The sequence below is a fragment of the Loxodonta africana genome, chromosome 23 (assembly GCF_030014295.1).
Source record: "Loxodonta africana isolate mLoxAfr1 chromosome 23, mLoxAfr1.hap2, whole genome shotgun sequence".
NCBI lineage: Eukaryota > Metazoa > Chordata > Mammalia > Proboscidea > Elephantidae > Loxodonta > Loxodonta africana.
In genome coordinates, this window is record NC_087364.1 from 20,528,934 (window position 1) to 20,545,188 (window position 16,255).

General features: G+C 41.8%; 1 protein-coding gene and 2 non-coding genes across 3 annotated transcripts; all 3 read right to left on the bottom strand.

Annotated features, from left to right (window-relative positions):
* Positions 1-3,126: 3,126 nt before the first annotated feature.
* RPL21 (ribosomal protein L21) lies at positions 3,127-11,175 on the bottom strand. Its single transcript, XM_010593974.3, has 7 exons — positions 11,126-11,175; positions 8,346-8,424; positions 7,941-8,002; positions 7,471-7,583; positions 6,394-6,544; positions 6,081-6,210; positions 3,127-3,760 (listed from the first exon to the last, which is right to left on the bottom strand). Exons 2-6 carry the CDS (start codon positions 8,410-8,412, stop codon positions 6,121-6,123), a joined length of 483 nt encoding a protein of 160 aa, XP_010592276.1. The 5' UTR covers positions 8,413-8,424; positions 11,126-11,175; the 3' UTR covers positions 3,127-3,760; positions 6,081-6,120.
* Positions 7,300-7,426, bottom strand: LOC111751697 (small nucleolar RNA SNORA27). The gene has a single exon (XR_002786795.1). It is a non-coding gene; the product is annotated as a small nucleolar RNA SNORA27 (small nucleolar RNA).
* Positions 7,698-7,769, bottom strand: LOC111751695 (small nucleolar RNA SNORD102). Its single transcript, XR_002786793.1, has one exon. It is a non-coding gene; the product is annotated as a small nucleolar RNA SNORD102 (small nucleolar RNA).
* Positions 11,176-16,255: the final 5,080 nt, after the last annotated feature.

Sequence of the window (16,255 nt, forward strand, 5' to 3'; positions counted from 1 at the left end):
ATACACAAATCTGTGGGTGTTTAGAATGACTTGAAGGGCAGAATTTGGTAATACGCAAATACCAGACTTAGTAATTTATTAACCCTTCACCAACCAAATAAGCTTGAATTCCAGCCCTCAGGCAAAATTTTGCCAAGGGTCCTTGTTATTGACTAATTGTTCCCACCTAATCCTAACCCCTCTGTGGATGTGATCCTGTTTGGACAGAGGGTTTTGTTACGTTAATTAGACCATACCCAAGTAGGGTGGTCCTAAACCTCAACAGTTGAGTTATAAAAACAGATTAGACACAGAGACAAGCAAACACTGGAGAAGACAGCCACCACGTGAGGATCGTCTACCAGGAACATCAAGGTACACCCAAGACTACCTACAAGGAAGGTATCACGGCCAAGGCTGACTTAGACTTCTAGCCTCCAGAACTGAGAGAAAATAAACTTCTTTAAAGTCTCCCGCTTATGTTTGTGTTACAGCAGCACTAGGAAGCTAAGACAGTCCTCCTGCAGTAGCGAACGTCCCCATCACTACCACCCTTACCCAAAAGCAACTGCCTTTACTGTATACCCTAAATCCTTTTTAGCTTACTGGAGCCTCAGACTATCTTTGAAGTACCCTCTCCCCAGAGTAGAGATCATGCTTCACCCCTCTACTAGCTCCCTACTTTATTTCAATTTAAGACAAAATTATTGAAAATCTATTTTCTGCAAGGCTCTAAGTGCTGGAACAGAACACAAAGAACAGCCAGCGGTATCAAACATTTACAGAGTGTCTCAAGTGGCAGGCACATGCTGATGACTGGGAGGACAACCAAGTATAAGACATTCCTGCATGTCTTCGGACATCTCCCCATCCAGTGGTAAAATTCAATGACCATTTATAAGTGACTGTTGAGTTTACTGGTCAAGATGGCCTTAACAGGGCCCTTAGCATGATGAACAACTTCAGACAGTCTTCTTTCTGACTACCTCTTGACCCTCTCACCCTGGTCCTTAGAGAATTCAGCTGGCCCTAACAATAAACTCAGGAATAAATCAATGTGTCTGACACAAGGCACTCTGCTCCACCTGCCCATTAATGTCCTCCAGTACTTTTCCACTAGCTCACCTTAGCCCTGAAGTCCCTACCACCCTTTGTTTCAGCAAGGTTCACACTTGGTTGTGGTCTCTCCGTTACTGTCATAGCCTTGAACAGTCATCCTTGGCTGTTTAGCATCGTCTAGAGCAATTTTCTTTGACAATACCAAAAAAATGTCTTAAACATCTTGTTACTTAGTCCTGTGATTAGTATCTGTTTTACCATTTCATAGATAAAATTGGTAAAAATACTGAGGTCCAGATAAATTCAGTAACTTATCAAAGAGCCATTCAGTAGTGGAGACCCCAACCCCTCCGATTTCAAATCTTGGCCACTTCCCACCAGTGAGCAGAGTAGGATGGACAACCTGACATGTAAATAGAAGGACAAAGCAGGTTAAGTTGTAAGCTGCAACAACGCTGCAACCAGAGAATAAAATCTAACTGGAGGTATCCCTGGGTGACACAGTGGTTAAGAGCTATGGCTGCTAACCTAAAAAGTTGGCAGTTTGAATCCACCAGGCGCTCCATGGAAACCCTACAGCAGCAGTTTTACTCTGTCCTACAGGGTCGCTATGAGTCAGAATTCACTCAATGGCAACACGTTTTGTTGTTTTTTGGAGGTATCAGGGAAAGCCACAGGGAGAAATAACACTCATCTCCAAGCACCGGTATTTGATAGGGAGAGTAACAAGGGGAGGTTGGCATACCGAGTTGAGGAAATAGCATGAGCCAAAACATGAAGGTAGAAGTATATGGCAAGTTTGGGTAACTATGAGCAGCTTCAAAATGAGAACGATGTGGTGTGTGACCAAAAAGGCTAATGACCAGACTGTAGATGGCAACGAATGCCATGCTAAGGAATTTATTTTGGAAGCTACGGGAAGCCACTGAACTGCTTTTGAGGGCAAACCATTGCTGTCAAGTGGATTCTGACTTGTAGTGACCCTATAGGACAGAGTAGAACTGCCCCGTAGAGTTTCCAAGGCTGTAATCTTTACAGAAGCAGACTGCCACATCTTTCTCCCAGAGTGACTGGTGGGTTCAAACCGCTGACCTTCAGCCGACAGCTTAACCACTGTGTCACCAGGGCACCACTGAGGACCGTAAAAATAGAAAAAAAAAAAGAAAAAAAAAATTTTTTTTTTTTAGAACCTACTAAATGCAGGGGCATACAAAGAACAGGATATAGTGCCTTGTCTCAATTATCTTAAAACTTAGTCATCTCCCATGTGCAATTTATCTAGTCGGAACTTCCCCTCCTCATTCATGAGAAGGAAAAAGTTCAATCGCCATCTTTACTTGAGCTAAGCCATCATCTCATTCTATGCACAGTAGAGTATCCCATCACATTTCCTCTCCAATCCAAATGATTTCCATAAATCCTTATCTTGCTGGAAGTGTCTGAACATTTTCTCTGCACCTCTCCCATTAGGGGATTTGCAAAATGGCCTGTCAATCTGCTCCTCACCACACTCTTGCTCTTTGAAAAGAATACAGAACCTCAGGCTGCTTATTCGCTCTGTATACATTTTCCATCTCAGCAGTTACAGCTGCAGATGCCGCTTCCGTTATTATTCATAACTAGCTACTTGTCGAACAGATTCTGTGAAGGTTTCTTCCGGGAGGGGGAAGGGAGTTGAGGATAAAGCAACAAATGATAAACATTCATATTCCAAATGAATAGAACTCAGCTTTAAATTCTCCCATGCTCAAAAAAGAAACATACCTTGCTTACATTTTTAGCAATTTTTATTGCTAAATTTTAGCAACTGCTTATATTTTAGCATTTCCTTCCACCCAAGTACAGAGGAAATGCTAATACTATACTAATTGGAATATGGAAGCACCATGAATCTGGGTTTTGGGGGGCCACAATATTTGAAGGAAAATTTCAAGAAAAGTGATGTATTTTATCCAACCGTTGGGATTGGGCTCAACTGAATAAAAACAGAAGGCCTTAGGATATACCTGGCTAGATTAGCAACCAGAATTACAAGTTAAAAGGGCCACACAGCTTCATTTGAGAATTTATTAACTCAAAACAGGGTAGAATGTTTTAGAATTAGAATGTTTTTATTCATTTTCATCAATAAGTGTGATAAAAAATAGCATTGTATACTGAGGGATTAATTTGTAAGTTCACAGTCTGTCATGGTTGCTCACTAAAATGGCCTACATTTCAGGGCAGTCATATAATTTTACCAGCCTACTCAAAGCTCAGAGATTTCAACTGAATTCATCTCTCCAGTAACATTAGCTTACAAGTTGATCTGTATAGTACTCGCAGTACACCTAAACGGAGACGCCAGAGTTGGACATACACAACTGGACCTTCAGAGAAACGAAGCACTGAAATCTGAGTATAAAAAATGCCTACACACAGGAATGGCTTCCAACCAGTGATTCTCAAACTTGAGCAAGCATCTCAATTACTCCAAGGGCATGTTAAAACAGAACACTGGGCCTCAACCCCAGAATTTCTGATTCAGTACAGCTGGTTTCCATCATTTATTCATTTTTAACAAATTCCCAGATGATGCTGAGAACCACTGGTTTAGATCACTCAAGAAACACCTTATGCATAAGCAAGCCAGATGCAGAACATCAAGTAGGAGCCAGAATGGGGGGGAGGGGCGGGCGGCGGCAGGTAGATGAACCTGGGCTAAGTACCATGGCAGAAGCCTCTGGAAAGAAAAAAAAAAAAGCAAAATATTAGGGACACAGAAACTAAATTGAAAGGTCTCTGAATTTCTTAGTTTCCAAGTTTGTTAGTTTCATCAGTGGTGGCAACAGAAGCCAGGTTTGCAGTGGGAAACTAGGAGCTTTAGCTATTAAGAGGAGGAAGGCAGGGGAAGCAGGGTTGGTTACTTTGTTGGTTTTGGCAAGTGTGTAGGCTGAAGGCAAGGAAACCAGCGGAAAGGGTCAAAGACAAAAAACCAGGAATAACCAGTAAAACAAGATGAGGACACAAACAAGAGCACTGTATCAACTTGCCCCTCTTTTCCTTTTACACCTCTTGGCACCTTATTTTGTTAGAACTCCTACACTGTCTTATAACCTTAAGGAACAGGGATTTATAGTTTGTCTCCTTCCCTCGTAGTTGGTTGCCATCACATTGGCCACAGACTCATGACAATCTCACGTACAAGAGAATGAACATGTTGCCTGGTCTTGCGCCATGCACCAATGACCAAATATAGGGCTGTTTTGAGTTTCTATTGGCTGATTTTCAAAAGCTGACCACTAGGCCTTCTTCCTAGTCTTAGTCTGGAGGCTCTGTTGAAACCTGCTCTGCATCAATAGCAACATGCAAGCCTCCAAGGGAGCTGGTAGCTGCACATGAGGTTCACTGGCTGGGAACTGAACCAGATCTCTTGAATGGACGGCTTCTACTGCTGAACCAATGCCCCCTCCACAGTAGTTACCAGTAAATATAACTTGAAACGTGGTTTGAATACTCAAATGTGCTATAAGCATAGCACTTTATATGCTTCCCCACATTTATAAATGACATACACTTCCAGTAAGTACCCTTTAATTCTCCATGGCAACAACAGTACTTAATGTATACCAGTACCCTAATAACCATCCCACTTAATTACAGAAAACTGAAGGCCACTAACAGTTACTTTTAATCTACCCAGAGCACTTACCAAATAAGAATACATTAATAATTAGCGTTTTGTCAAACTGAGTCTAACAGGAGGGGGAGAGCACTCTTATTAACATAATTAGGAACACAATGGAAAAAGTATCATCTGAGATGGGATCATCAAGAGGTTATGGTGAGCCTGTGCAGAATCTCAGTTAAAACAGACTGGGGCATGATCAAGGATTATGGGTAGAACAAGGAGTTGAGAAATGGATTTGATTCATGATAAGAGGCAGGGAGTGAATGGTTTCAAGGACATAGGCTAGGGCTCGGTAACAATCAATCTTAAAATTAGGTAAACATGTGCACGCGATTGGAGAAAAGTTTCCATTTCAAATACTGAAGGAGGCTAGAACAGGATATGCTCAATTCCCTTTTGGACACTCTGAATTTGAGATACCTTTCTGTCACATCCAGGTGCAAGTATCAACTGAATAACCTCAATGTGCTACAACCATACAAAGTAGTGCACTGTTCCCATTAATCAACGAGGAATTAAACACTAGTGATTAAGACCCAATCATGGTGCCAGACTACTTGAATTTTTAACACGTACCACCTGCAACTCTGGACAAGTTACTCAACCGTTGTCTGTTTCCTTTTATGTAAACAGGCAAAATAGTACTTCAGGAGCCCCGGTGGCACCATGCTAACTGGAAGGTTGGTGGTTCAAACTAGTGAGCTATTTGCTTCTATAAAGATTAGTCAAGAAAACTCTATGGGGCAGTTCTACTGTGTCTTATGGGGTTGCTGAGTCAGAATCGACTCAACAGCACCCAACAACGTAACAGTACCTTTTCCCAAACTTTTGGTGTAATGTAAAATGCTTAGAATGTCACATGGTTTATATGAATTGCTTTATAAATATTTGCCCTTGGTAAAACACATTCTAGTTTCAAATTACCATAAGCACTATTCTCTGAACTGATTCATGAAAGGTCCGTGCAATCTGGAACTAGTATAACTCACAAATAACGGGACACTTTATATATACAATCTATTTTTAAGTAATAGGCTTTAAAGGCAAGATCCTGATCCTTAAAATCCAACTACTGATGATACAATCATGAGTAATAAACATTCCCTGAGCTTAACTGTAATGCAACAGGTAATCTGCCATTCATCTTTGCAAATTCTTGTTTTTTTCACAGTGATTTAGAGGAATCATGTCAAATTAATATATTTTATAAATAACATTCAGCAGTTTCCTAAGGTCTAATCGAGTTATATTCCTTGTCAAACAATAAACCACCTTGTATTTTTCATCAAGGACTAAATTCTAATAGAAAAGGCACTTACTACTCAGCAAATTAGGAAACAAAGAGTGCTTTAAATACTACAAAATCAGAGACCTAGCATTTTGGCATTGCAGGCATCTTTATTGTACATCTGTTAGGCCATGAATTCATAGGGAATAGGTTCCAGCAGCTCAGGCTCCTTTCCGTTGGTTCTCACAAAGTGTGCCTCTCGGGGTGGAGCAGGCTAAAAAAAAAAAAAAGAACAATCACATAAAGTAGTGTAACACAACTGTAAAATGCTCTCAAAACCAATGAAACATATACTCAATTCTTAAATCTTCAAAAAAAAAAAAAAAAAGCATCGCTGAGCAACAAGTTCAATGTCCCCCCAAAACTAATCCCAAAAAAGCCCCTGTCGAACACTCACCTGGCGTTTCAGTTGAACCCAGGTACCTTTCTCTTTGGCTTCCTTCTTTTTCTGATCATTTTCCTTCACGCGTTTCAAGAAACTATCTCGGCTCTTAGAGTGCTTAATGTGCTCAACACGCACGTTAATTCTCTTCGCAAGAATCTTGCCCCTGGAAAGAGCAAAAATTCTTATAAATGTTTCATCAAAAATACAACCTCCAGTGGGATGCAGACCCCAAATTCTCATAAAAAGACCAGACTTAATGGTCTGAGACCAGAAGGACCCCAGAGGTCATGGTCCCCAGACCGTCCGTTAGCCCAGGATAGGAGCCATTCCCAAAGCCAACTCTTCAGACAGGGATTGGGCTGAACTATGGGATAGAAAATGATACTGGTGAAGAGTGAGCTTCTTGGATCAATTAAACACATGAGACTATGTGGGCAGCTCCTGTCTGGAAGGGAGATGAGGGGGCAAAGGGGGTCAGAAGCTGGCTGAAAGGACACGAAAACAGGGAGTGGATGGAAGGAGTGTGCTGTCCCATTAGGGGGAAAGCAACTAGGAGTATATAGCAAGGTGTATATAAATTTTTGTACGACAAACTGACTCGATTTGTAAATTTTCACTTGAAGCAAAATAAAAATATATATACACATATAAAAAACCCAAATTTAGAAAACATTTTTGGCAGTTCCACTTATTAAATAAACCATTAAACCTTTTTATTAATTTTACTGGAAGAAGACTTGAGGCAAACATCCACTCTTAAGCTCTTTTCTACTGAGGACAGACCCCGAAATACAAAGGAATTTAACCAAAACCAGATGACTCAAACTTACTTCTTAAACTGCTTTTTATACTCTGAAAACTAGAACTGCTTAAAACCAAATTGCATAAGCGGTAAAACCTTCTAGTAAGTCTATTTCAACTTGTTTCCTCTGACAGGATACAAGACAAACACCTAGTTTGCCTGAGTTTTAAAAGGATATTTCCTTTACCCCACTTGAATGACCAATAAAGACATAAGTCCAATTGGCAAAGTGAAAAGCGGGTATGAGGGAATATTAATTAACCACAAAGAACTATGACATTACATACTTAACTTGTTTGTTCACAATAATGCCAACAGCATGCTGGGTAACATTGTAGACTCTCCCAGTTTTGCCATGGTAACATTTGTGGGGCATTCCTTTTTGAACAGTGCCCGTTCCCTGTGAGAAAGAGAAAAATGTTATACCACCAGTTCCTCCTTCCTTTCCACCCTGGACTTTCAAGTAACCAAGATATTCTAAGACTTTTTTTCCCTTTTTAAATGACAACTCAAGAGCTTTCAGAGCCGGTGAAATGTGTTTTTCACATTGCTTCAAAGCAATCAAAAAGACAATCATCATCAAGCTCTAGAGTGCCAGGGAATGTAAATACCGGTCACAAAAGAGCAGAGTTCACCTGCATTTTTACAATCATAATCTCCATCTTCAACAATAATTAAAGTCTGCACTATTCCTTTTTTTTAGATTAAATCCAGCTTTTCTAATTTCTAGTGTTATAGTCCCAATTTTATTATTTACCTTGATGTCTACAATATCACCCTTCTTGTAGATTCGCATGTATGTGGCCAAAGGAACAACGCCTGCAAAATATTTTGTTAGTCAGTATCAAGACAAAGAAAAGCCCAGAGTCTTTTTTTTTTTTTTTAAAAACATACAGTTTTGACAGGTAAATTTTAAACTTCTGCTAGTGGAAAATTTATAAGTAAAATCAATCAACTAAATCACAAATTCTCTTCAAACCAAAGTTTAATCATGTGCCAATATTTAGTTAAGAAACTACTATACAAAAGTCATGCCTTTATTACAAAGTAAGTTAGGTAGATGCTGGTTATGTGATACCATTTATTAAGAATGCGTTGTACAAGTCATGCTAATAAAATAAAAACGTATGCCACATTTTCTCTCAAGGAGGGCAAACCTTACCATGTTTTCTAAAAGGCCTAGAGAACATATAGCGGGTGCCTCTTCTCTTTCCCTTTGTGTTCGTCATTTTGGCGAATTACTGAAACCAGAAAGTACAAGAAATTTAAATAAACCTCAAAATTAAGATTTGCTCTTCTATACAAAAAGCCTGTAATTTCAGATGGTTGCATTTTATCAGTTAATGTTAGATTAAACTATTAGGGAACAATCTAAAAAGCTGGATCACCAGGCATTATTTCTTTAAAAGGGCAAAAATTTTCATTTTGTCTTTTAAAAAGATCAAGTAAGGTCTTTGCCAAAAATGCTTAAGTTCTTAGCATTAAAATATATTTACTCATGTTTCCATTCCTTCCTTTCTACTAGAAAAGTTATCATCCTCTAATATTGAATATGCCATGGACTGCCAGAAGAACGAACAGGTCTGTCTTGGAAGAAGTAATGCCAGAATGCTCCTTAGGAGCAAGGATAGCGAGACTTCATCTCACAAACTTTGGACATGTTACCAAGAGGGACCAGTCACTGGAGAAGGACATCATGCATACAGAAGGGGGCAAAAAAGAGGAAGACTCTCACCAAGACAGACTGACAAAGTGGCTACAACAACGGGCTCAACATAAGAGCTGTGAGGCTGGCGCGGGACTGGGTACTGTTTCGTTCTGTCGTACATACGAGTAGCATGAGTTGTTAACAGACTCGACGACACCTAACAACAAGGCTGGGACTATTTCATCCATTTATGAAAGCAAGCAAGAAAACTAACAGTTTTCCAGAGGAGGATACAGGCTTGTAAACATTAACTGATTTATGTAAGTTAAACTCCTAAGTAGCGAAACGGGAAACTAGAACCCAAACCAGTACAATTTCCCTATTAGAACATAAAAATACAAGAGGGCCTCTTCCACACTGTATCTGTAGAGCCCAGGCTAGTGTATCAAGGGCACTGGAGTCACAAAAATGATAATTCCTACTTACAGGGCATGACAAAACTCGGCCTTCCAATTTTCACATGCTGTATCAAACCCCTTTACTCAGCCACCTCATTTTGTGATACCTAACTCAGCTCATACTTCCAATTACTTGATAACTTACTTACGAGGAAACGTACACAGGATAGGAGGGGAAAGAACAGGCTGTATAACCACTGCCTCCAATTTGACACAGGCTCTGCCACTTACTTGCAGGGCAGAGCCCATCTTTAACCCTCATCCTCACCGAAAAGCATGAAGAATCGAACTTTTCACTTTGTTCCCCAAGGGCTGAAGTGCCATTTCTAGCAGTAACTTGCACCACAAGACAAAATGAGTGAAGCTTATTCAATGACAGTGTCACATCAACTGGCCTCTTAATTTAAAACTCCTTGATCTTGAAAAATGACTCTACCAAAACACCTTTTCCATATAGATTGTGTGACAATGACACAGAAGACTACTACACCCAAAACATAGCTCAATGCATCCTTTACTTGAAAAACAAAAAGGTAACGAAGTGCGTGCCAAGTGCCTTCTTCTAATTCTCAGAAACTCTTCTTTATAAACGAGCAAATATCCTCTGTGATTTAAGTCACTGTGGAATCAAAAGGCGGCAGAAATAGGTCTGACTCCGGAGTCCACGCTCCTTCCACGGGATCCACTTTCCCTTAAGAAATCCATCCTACGTCGCGACTTAATACACGTAATACCGGATTTTTCGAAACAACACTTAACGTTCAAGTTACCAATGTTCTACTGCAACCTGCAGTCTGAAAACCAGTAACCTGAGAAAAGATGTTCAACTCTACTAGCTAGCTGTTAATACCCACAAGAAACACAAAAAGATGCAGATCTGCAAACTGTGAGGTTAGCAAGTAACTTTTCCCCTACATTTCTAAACCAGACACCCAGGAATCCCTTCACTCAACACATTTTAAAAAAAAACACTCAAACCGGCTGCTGTGGAGTCGATTCCTACTCCTAGCAACCCTACAGGACAGAGAACTGCTCCATAGGGTTTTCAAGGCTGTAATCTTTACAGGAAGCAGATCGCCACATGTTTGTCCCGTGCAGCGCGCGGCTACCTTTCCGTTAGCAGCCAAGGACTTAACCACGACGGCCCGAAACAGTACCTCCTCGGTGCATTTGCTGGTGTGGCTACCCAAAAATTCTTTCCCATTGTTTGCGGTCCGGGGTCAAAACGAAAAACACTCAGAAATCATTTCATGCATTAACGGTGAAGGTCTGGGACTCATTACACAGATCGACACAGTGGGCACCCACCGCTATCTCCAACCAGGGGCCCAGGCTTCCACACACGCCTAAATTTCAGTGGAGACTAAAACGGACATTGAGTCAAAACCCGTCCATACTCTCCCGAAGTCCCTGCCCGACAGGTTTACGTTTTAGAACAGAGACAAAGCTGCTGCACTGAATGGAATTCAGAAGCCATCGTGCCATGCGGCAAGAGACTGAGAGATTCCGGGATTCCAGGACTGAATCCCTGAGTACACAGGAGACGAAGTCCTTTCCAAACTGACTCGAATCACCTCTCCACAGTGACTCGGCCTCGTCTTATTTCCCAAGACTGTCCCTCTACAGGGCTGCAGCATGGCAGTCCGGTCCTCAGTTCCTGGCCCGGGCCCCGGGCCCGCTGCTCCCAGAACGGGAGCTGGCTCCACCTGCCCACCCAGTAGGCCCCAGACAGACTAGACAGTCTCTTAGGAGTCCCGGTGCACGGCCTCCGCGGTACCACGCCTGGGGCTCAAGGCTGTAGAACCCGGAGCACCGGGAGCCACCCGGGAGCCCTACCTGCAAGATGGCGGCTCTGGCCGAAAGGAACGAGGCGGGGCCGCGGCGCGAGACTTACAAGGGCCGGCGGGCTGCCCGCGGCGCTGCCTACATGAAACCCCAGCCCAAAGCTACTCTTTCCTGGGGAAGGGGATCGTTCCCGAGAACAAGAAAGGTCTGTGAGGATAGTTCTCCTTTCTTCCGAAAACGACATAATCAGCCAACGGTAGCTGACACTGGATCTTGTCAGACAGCCCGGAAAGGGGCCTTCAAGAGCATCAACAGGACGCGACCCCGAGCGTCGTGCCGTCCACCTGTGCGTCAGAGCCGACGCCGGAAGCAGGCTTGCGTCTGCGACGTTGGGCGGGAGGGAGAACATGAGCCTTCGGGTTCTGAGACTTCACAAGTGCGCCTAACGTTTGTTTGCAAAAATGCTAACGTGAGTGCGGAAGTCAAGCCAAAATGAAGCAAGACTATTATCCAGTTTGTAAACCCTTTCAAGTATTATTTCCTACGCGTCTATGCATGTAAATTGTTACAACAGATTGGGCAAAATCTAGTCAATTGAAGGTTTCAAATACTAAGTCCCCGCATTCCACTCCTAAATTTATGCCATAAAGAAACTTTAACATGCGGGCAGGGATGTACATAGCAGCACTATGGGTAGAAGCAAAAAATTAAAAATGGCTCTAAAGTGAATCAAAAAATACATTATGGAATATTTATACAATGGAATATTATATGCTAGTAAAACAAGCTTGAACTCAGATGTATTATGATGAGGCCAAAAGAGCAAGTTGTAGAATACACTGAGGGGTCTCCCTCACCCTTGGTGGCCCTGTACTCCGCCAAACATGATGTCTTCCTCCTGTGATTGCTCCCTGCTGATGACCTGTCCAAAGCGAGTTAGCTGGGCAGTGTTGTGTTGTGATCTGTAATGTTTCCATGGACAAGTTTTCAGGAGTAGGTTGCCAGACCTTTCTTCCTAGTCTGTGTTAGTCTGGAAGCTCCACTGAAACTTGTCCACTATAGGTGACCCTGCTGGTATTTGAAATATCGCCGGTGTAGCTTCCAGCATCATCATAGCAACATGCAAGCCATCACACTACTGACAGGTGGTGAAATACATATAATAGATATATAATGCAATAATTTATATACCTAGCACTTTTAAACATGTAAAACGACATTATGTATACACATGTAATGAAAGTAGTTCAGCGATACAAGGGCATGAAAATCACCAAATTTAAAATAGTGATTATGTCTGATTGAAAAAAAAAAACAAAACAAACCTGTTGCCGTTCAGTTGATTCCTACTCATAGTAACCCTATATGACGGAGTAGAGCTGCCCCATAGAGCTTCCAAGGAGCACTGATGGATTCAAACTCTCGACCTTTAGGTTAGCAGCTGTAGCACTTTAACCACTGTACCATCAGGGCTTCCACAATTTCTGATAGAGAGGGAATTAGATAGAAAGAAGGATATATGGGAAGCCTTAACTGTTTGGCCATTATTTATTACGCTGGTTATTGGTCATATACCCTAACCCAGTTTCCCCTATTATTAATGTCTTACATTAGTATGGTACATTTGTTACCATTAATGAATCCATATTGATACACTGTTGTTCACTAAAGCCCATAGTTTATTCAGATTTCCTTATTCTTTACCTAATGTCCTTTTTCTGATCCAGGATCCCACGCAGACACCACATTTCATTTTGTCTTCATGTCTCCTTAGACTCCTTTTTGCTGTGGCAGTTTCTCAGACTTCCCTTGTTTTTGATGTCCGTGACGGTTTTGAGGAGTATTGGTCAGGTATTTTGTAGGATGGCCCACTATTGGAATCTGTCTGATGTTTTTCTCATAACTGTATGTATTATTTTTATAATGCATTTTTAGAAATTGGCTAAACGACATAAAAATCTTAACTTACCTGGTTACATATAAATAATTGTTTTTTTAATTTTGTATTTCTTGAACTCACTCCTCTAGTGTGTCTGAAAGTTGTAATTTCTAGAAACTGCATCAGCTCCAGAATTTTGAATTTATACATCCCCCTCTGTGACCAGAGGAGCCCTGGAGCACAGTGGTTAAGCACTTGGCTGCTAACCAGAAAGTCGGTTGTTCAAACCCACCAGTGGCTCTGTGGGAGAAAGATGGGTGGCAGTCTGCTTCCATAAAGATTTATAGCATTGGAAATCTTGTGGGGCAGTTCTACTGTCGTATAGGGTCCCTGTGAGTCAGAATCCATTCGATGGCAATGGAGTTTTTGGTTTTCTGTGACTAGTCTCTGGCCCTTATGCTCACTTGCTGAGGAACCTAAGGATGAATAAATACTCAGTCATCGCTGATTCCTTCCATACATTGACTTCTCAACCTTCACTGTAGCCATTACCCTTCCTTGGCTTCTATATTTTTCCTTAACCAGCTTAGTTTTTGGTAGTTCATCTTCCAGTTACCTCAAGCCACTCTTCTTTTCACATCACTGCTCTAGCAAATACACAGTCTTGAAAAAATGCAACCACCTACCTTTTTGGTGACACTTCCCCCACAGTTGAGTATTGTTAAAGATAATCTTGCAAACAGGCAAACTGGTGTGACTATAAATCACAAACTAGTCATCCTTGGGCTATATTTTACAGATAGACATGTTTTCTCCAGTCGACAGTGTTTTTTAAATTAAGATATATTACATAAAAATCAGAGGGCAGTGATGGTTTAGTGGTAGAATTCTAGCCTTCCAAGTTGGAAGCCTGGGTTCAACTCTCAGCCAACGCGTCTCACGTGCAGCCACCACCCATCCGTTGATGGAGGCTTGCATGTTGCTATAATGTGGAACAGGTTCAGTGGAGCTTCCAGACTAAGACAGACGAGGAAGAAAGGCACGGTGATCTACTTCAGAAAATCAGCCAGTGAAAACCCTATGCATCCCAACAGTCTGATCTACAACCGATCATGGGATTGGCACAGGACAGAGTGGTGTTTTGTTCCATTGGGCATGGGGTTGCTATGAGTCAGGGGTCAAGTCAACAACAGCTAACAAAAAGACATAAAAATTAAGATTTCTTGAAAAAATTAGATCTTTAGATGGGACGTCATATCCTTGAGTTCCCTTTAAATGGGTATATGTCCTTGCATTCCATATCCACTCTGCCTGCTTCAGTTATTTATCTGCCTCGTGCCCGTAGGCATTTGAATTTTTAACCGTTGCCATGAACTCATGGTCAACAATTCTCAAATGGGCACTCAGTGCTGCTACTGCATCCCCACTGAAGTTCCAGGGAAAGTTTGTTTACTCAGTCTCTTCCAAGAATATTTCACATGCTTGGCTTCTTTCTTTTCTCCTATTCTCCAGTCTCTCGTTCCTTCTCTTCACCTTTCTTTTGGCTGATGATTGCTTCATTTTTCATCATTGTACAAACATGATCTGATCTTTCTACCTCAAGCCCACAGTCCTTTAATTTCTGGCCCTACTAGACCTAATTTCTAGCTACTGCCCAATATTTTCATTCTGTTTTTGTGAAACATTTAAAAGAATCGTATGAAATTACTGTTTTTGTAGTCACTCAATGCCCATGGAAACAGCAGTCAAGAAATCAATGTATTGCGTTGCACAAATCTGCTGCAAAAAACCTCTGCAAAGATGTCACTTTGATGACAAATGTGCACCTGACCTAAGCCATGGTCTTTTCGGTCACCTCATATGCATGCAAAAGCTGGGCCATGAAAAAGGAAGACTGAAGAATTGATGCATTTGAATTATGGTGTTGGCAAAGAATATTGAATAAACCATGGACTGCCAGAAGAGTGAACAAATCTGCCTTGGAGGAAGTACAGCTAGTACACTCATTAGAAGCGAGGATGGCGAGACTTTGTCTTGCTTACTTTGGACATGTTATCAGGAAGGACGAATCCCTGGAGAAGGACATTGTGATTGATAAGATTGTGTGTCAACTTGGCTGGGCCATGATTCTCATCGGTTTGGCAGTTATGATGTAGTTTGGCAGTGGAATAATGATGTGATCACCTCTATGATGAGATTTGCTGTAATGCGATCACTTCCATGATGGGATCTACTGTGAGTAGCCAATCATTTGGGGGAGTTTCCTTAGGGGTGCGGCCTACGTCCAATATAGGTGGACTTTCAGGCAAGGCTCATGGGCTTTTGGTCACTCTGGACCCCGCAGCTGGCTCCTGTTCCTTTGGCCTCCAGTTTTTGAGACTTGAGCTAGCAGCTTACCTGGCGTCTTGCCTACCAATCTTGGGATTCATAGGTCTTTGTAGCCCGTGAGTCAGAACCCTGCTGTCTGATTTGCCAATGTTGAGTTCACCAGCCCCTGCAGCTATGTAAATCAGGAGAAGCCTCAAGCCTGACCCATGAACTTGGGACATTCCAGCCTCTACAACCTGGTGAGCTATTTCCTCGATATAAATCTCTCTCTCTCTGTATATATATATTCATACACTCTACTGGTTTTGCTTCTCTGGGAACCCAGCCTAAGACAGACATCCCACTTGGTAAATTAGAGAGTCAGCAAAAAAAAAAGGACCCTCACAAGATGGATTAACACGGTGGCTGTAACGACGGGCTCAAACATAGCAACAATTGTGAGGGTGGCTAAGGATGGGGCAGTGTTTTTTTCTGTTGTAAATGGGGGTTGCTTTGAGTTGGAGCTGACTGGACAGCACCCAACAACATAACAACAGTCAAAAATAGTCAGATGTCAGCAATTTCATATGGTTTAATCTAACACATGAACACTGTCATCTCTTCCTCATCTCCCATTCTATTTTTAATTCACTCTAATCTGTCTTCTGCCACAATCACACCACTGAAACTGCTCTTGTCAAGGCCATCAACTGCTTCCATGTTGCCAAACCCAAAAGACATTCCCAGTTCTTGCCTTTCTGGATCTCTCAGGAGCATTGGACTCTGTTGGCCACTCCTTCCTCCTTGAAACACTACCTTTCTGATCATGCCACAGTCTATTTTGCTGTTTTTTCCCCTCTTTTACCAGCCCTGGTTGCTCAACGGTTAAGTGCTTGGCTGCTAACTAAGAGGTTGACGGTTCAAACCCACCTAGCCCCCCATAGGAGAAAAATCTGGTGATCTGTTTTGATGAAGATTACAGCCAAGAAAACCCT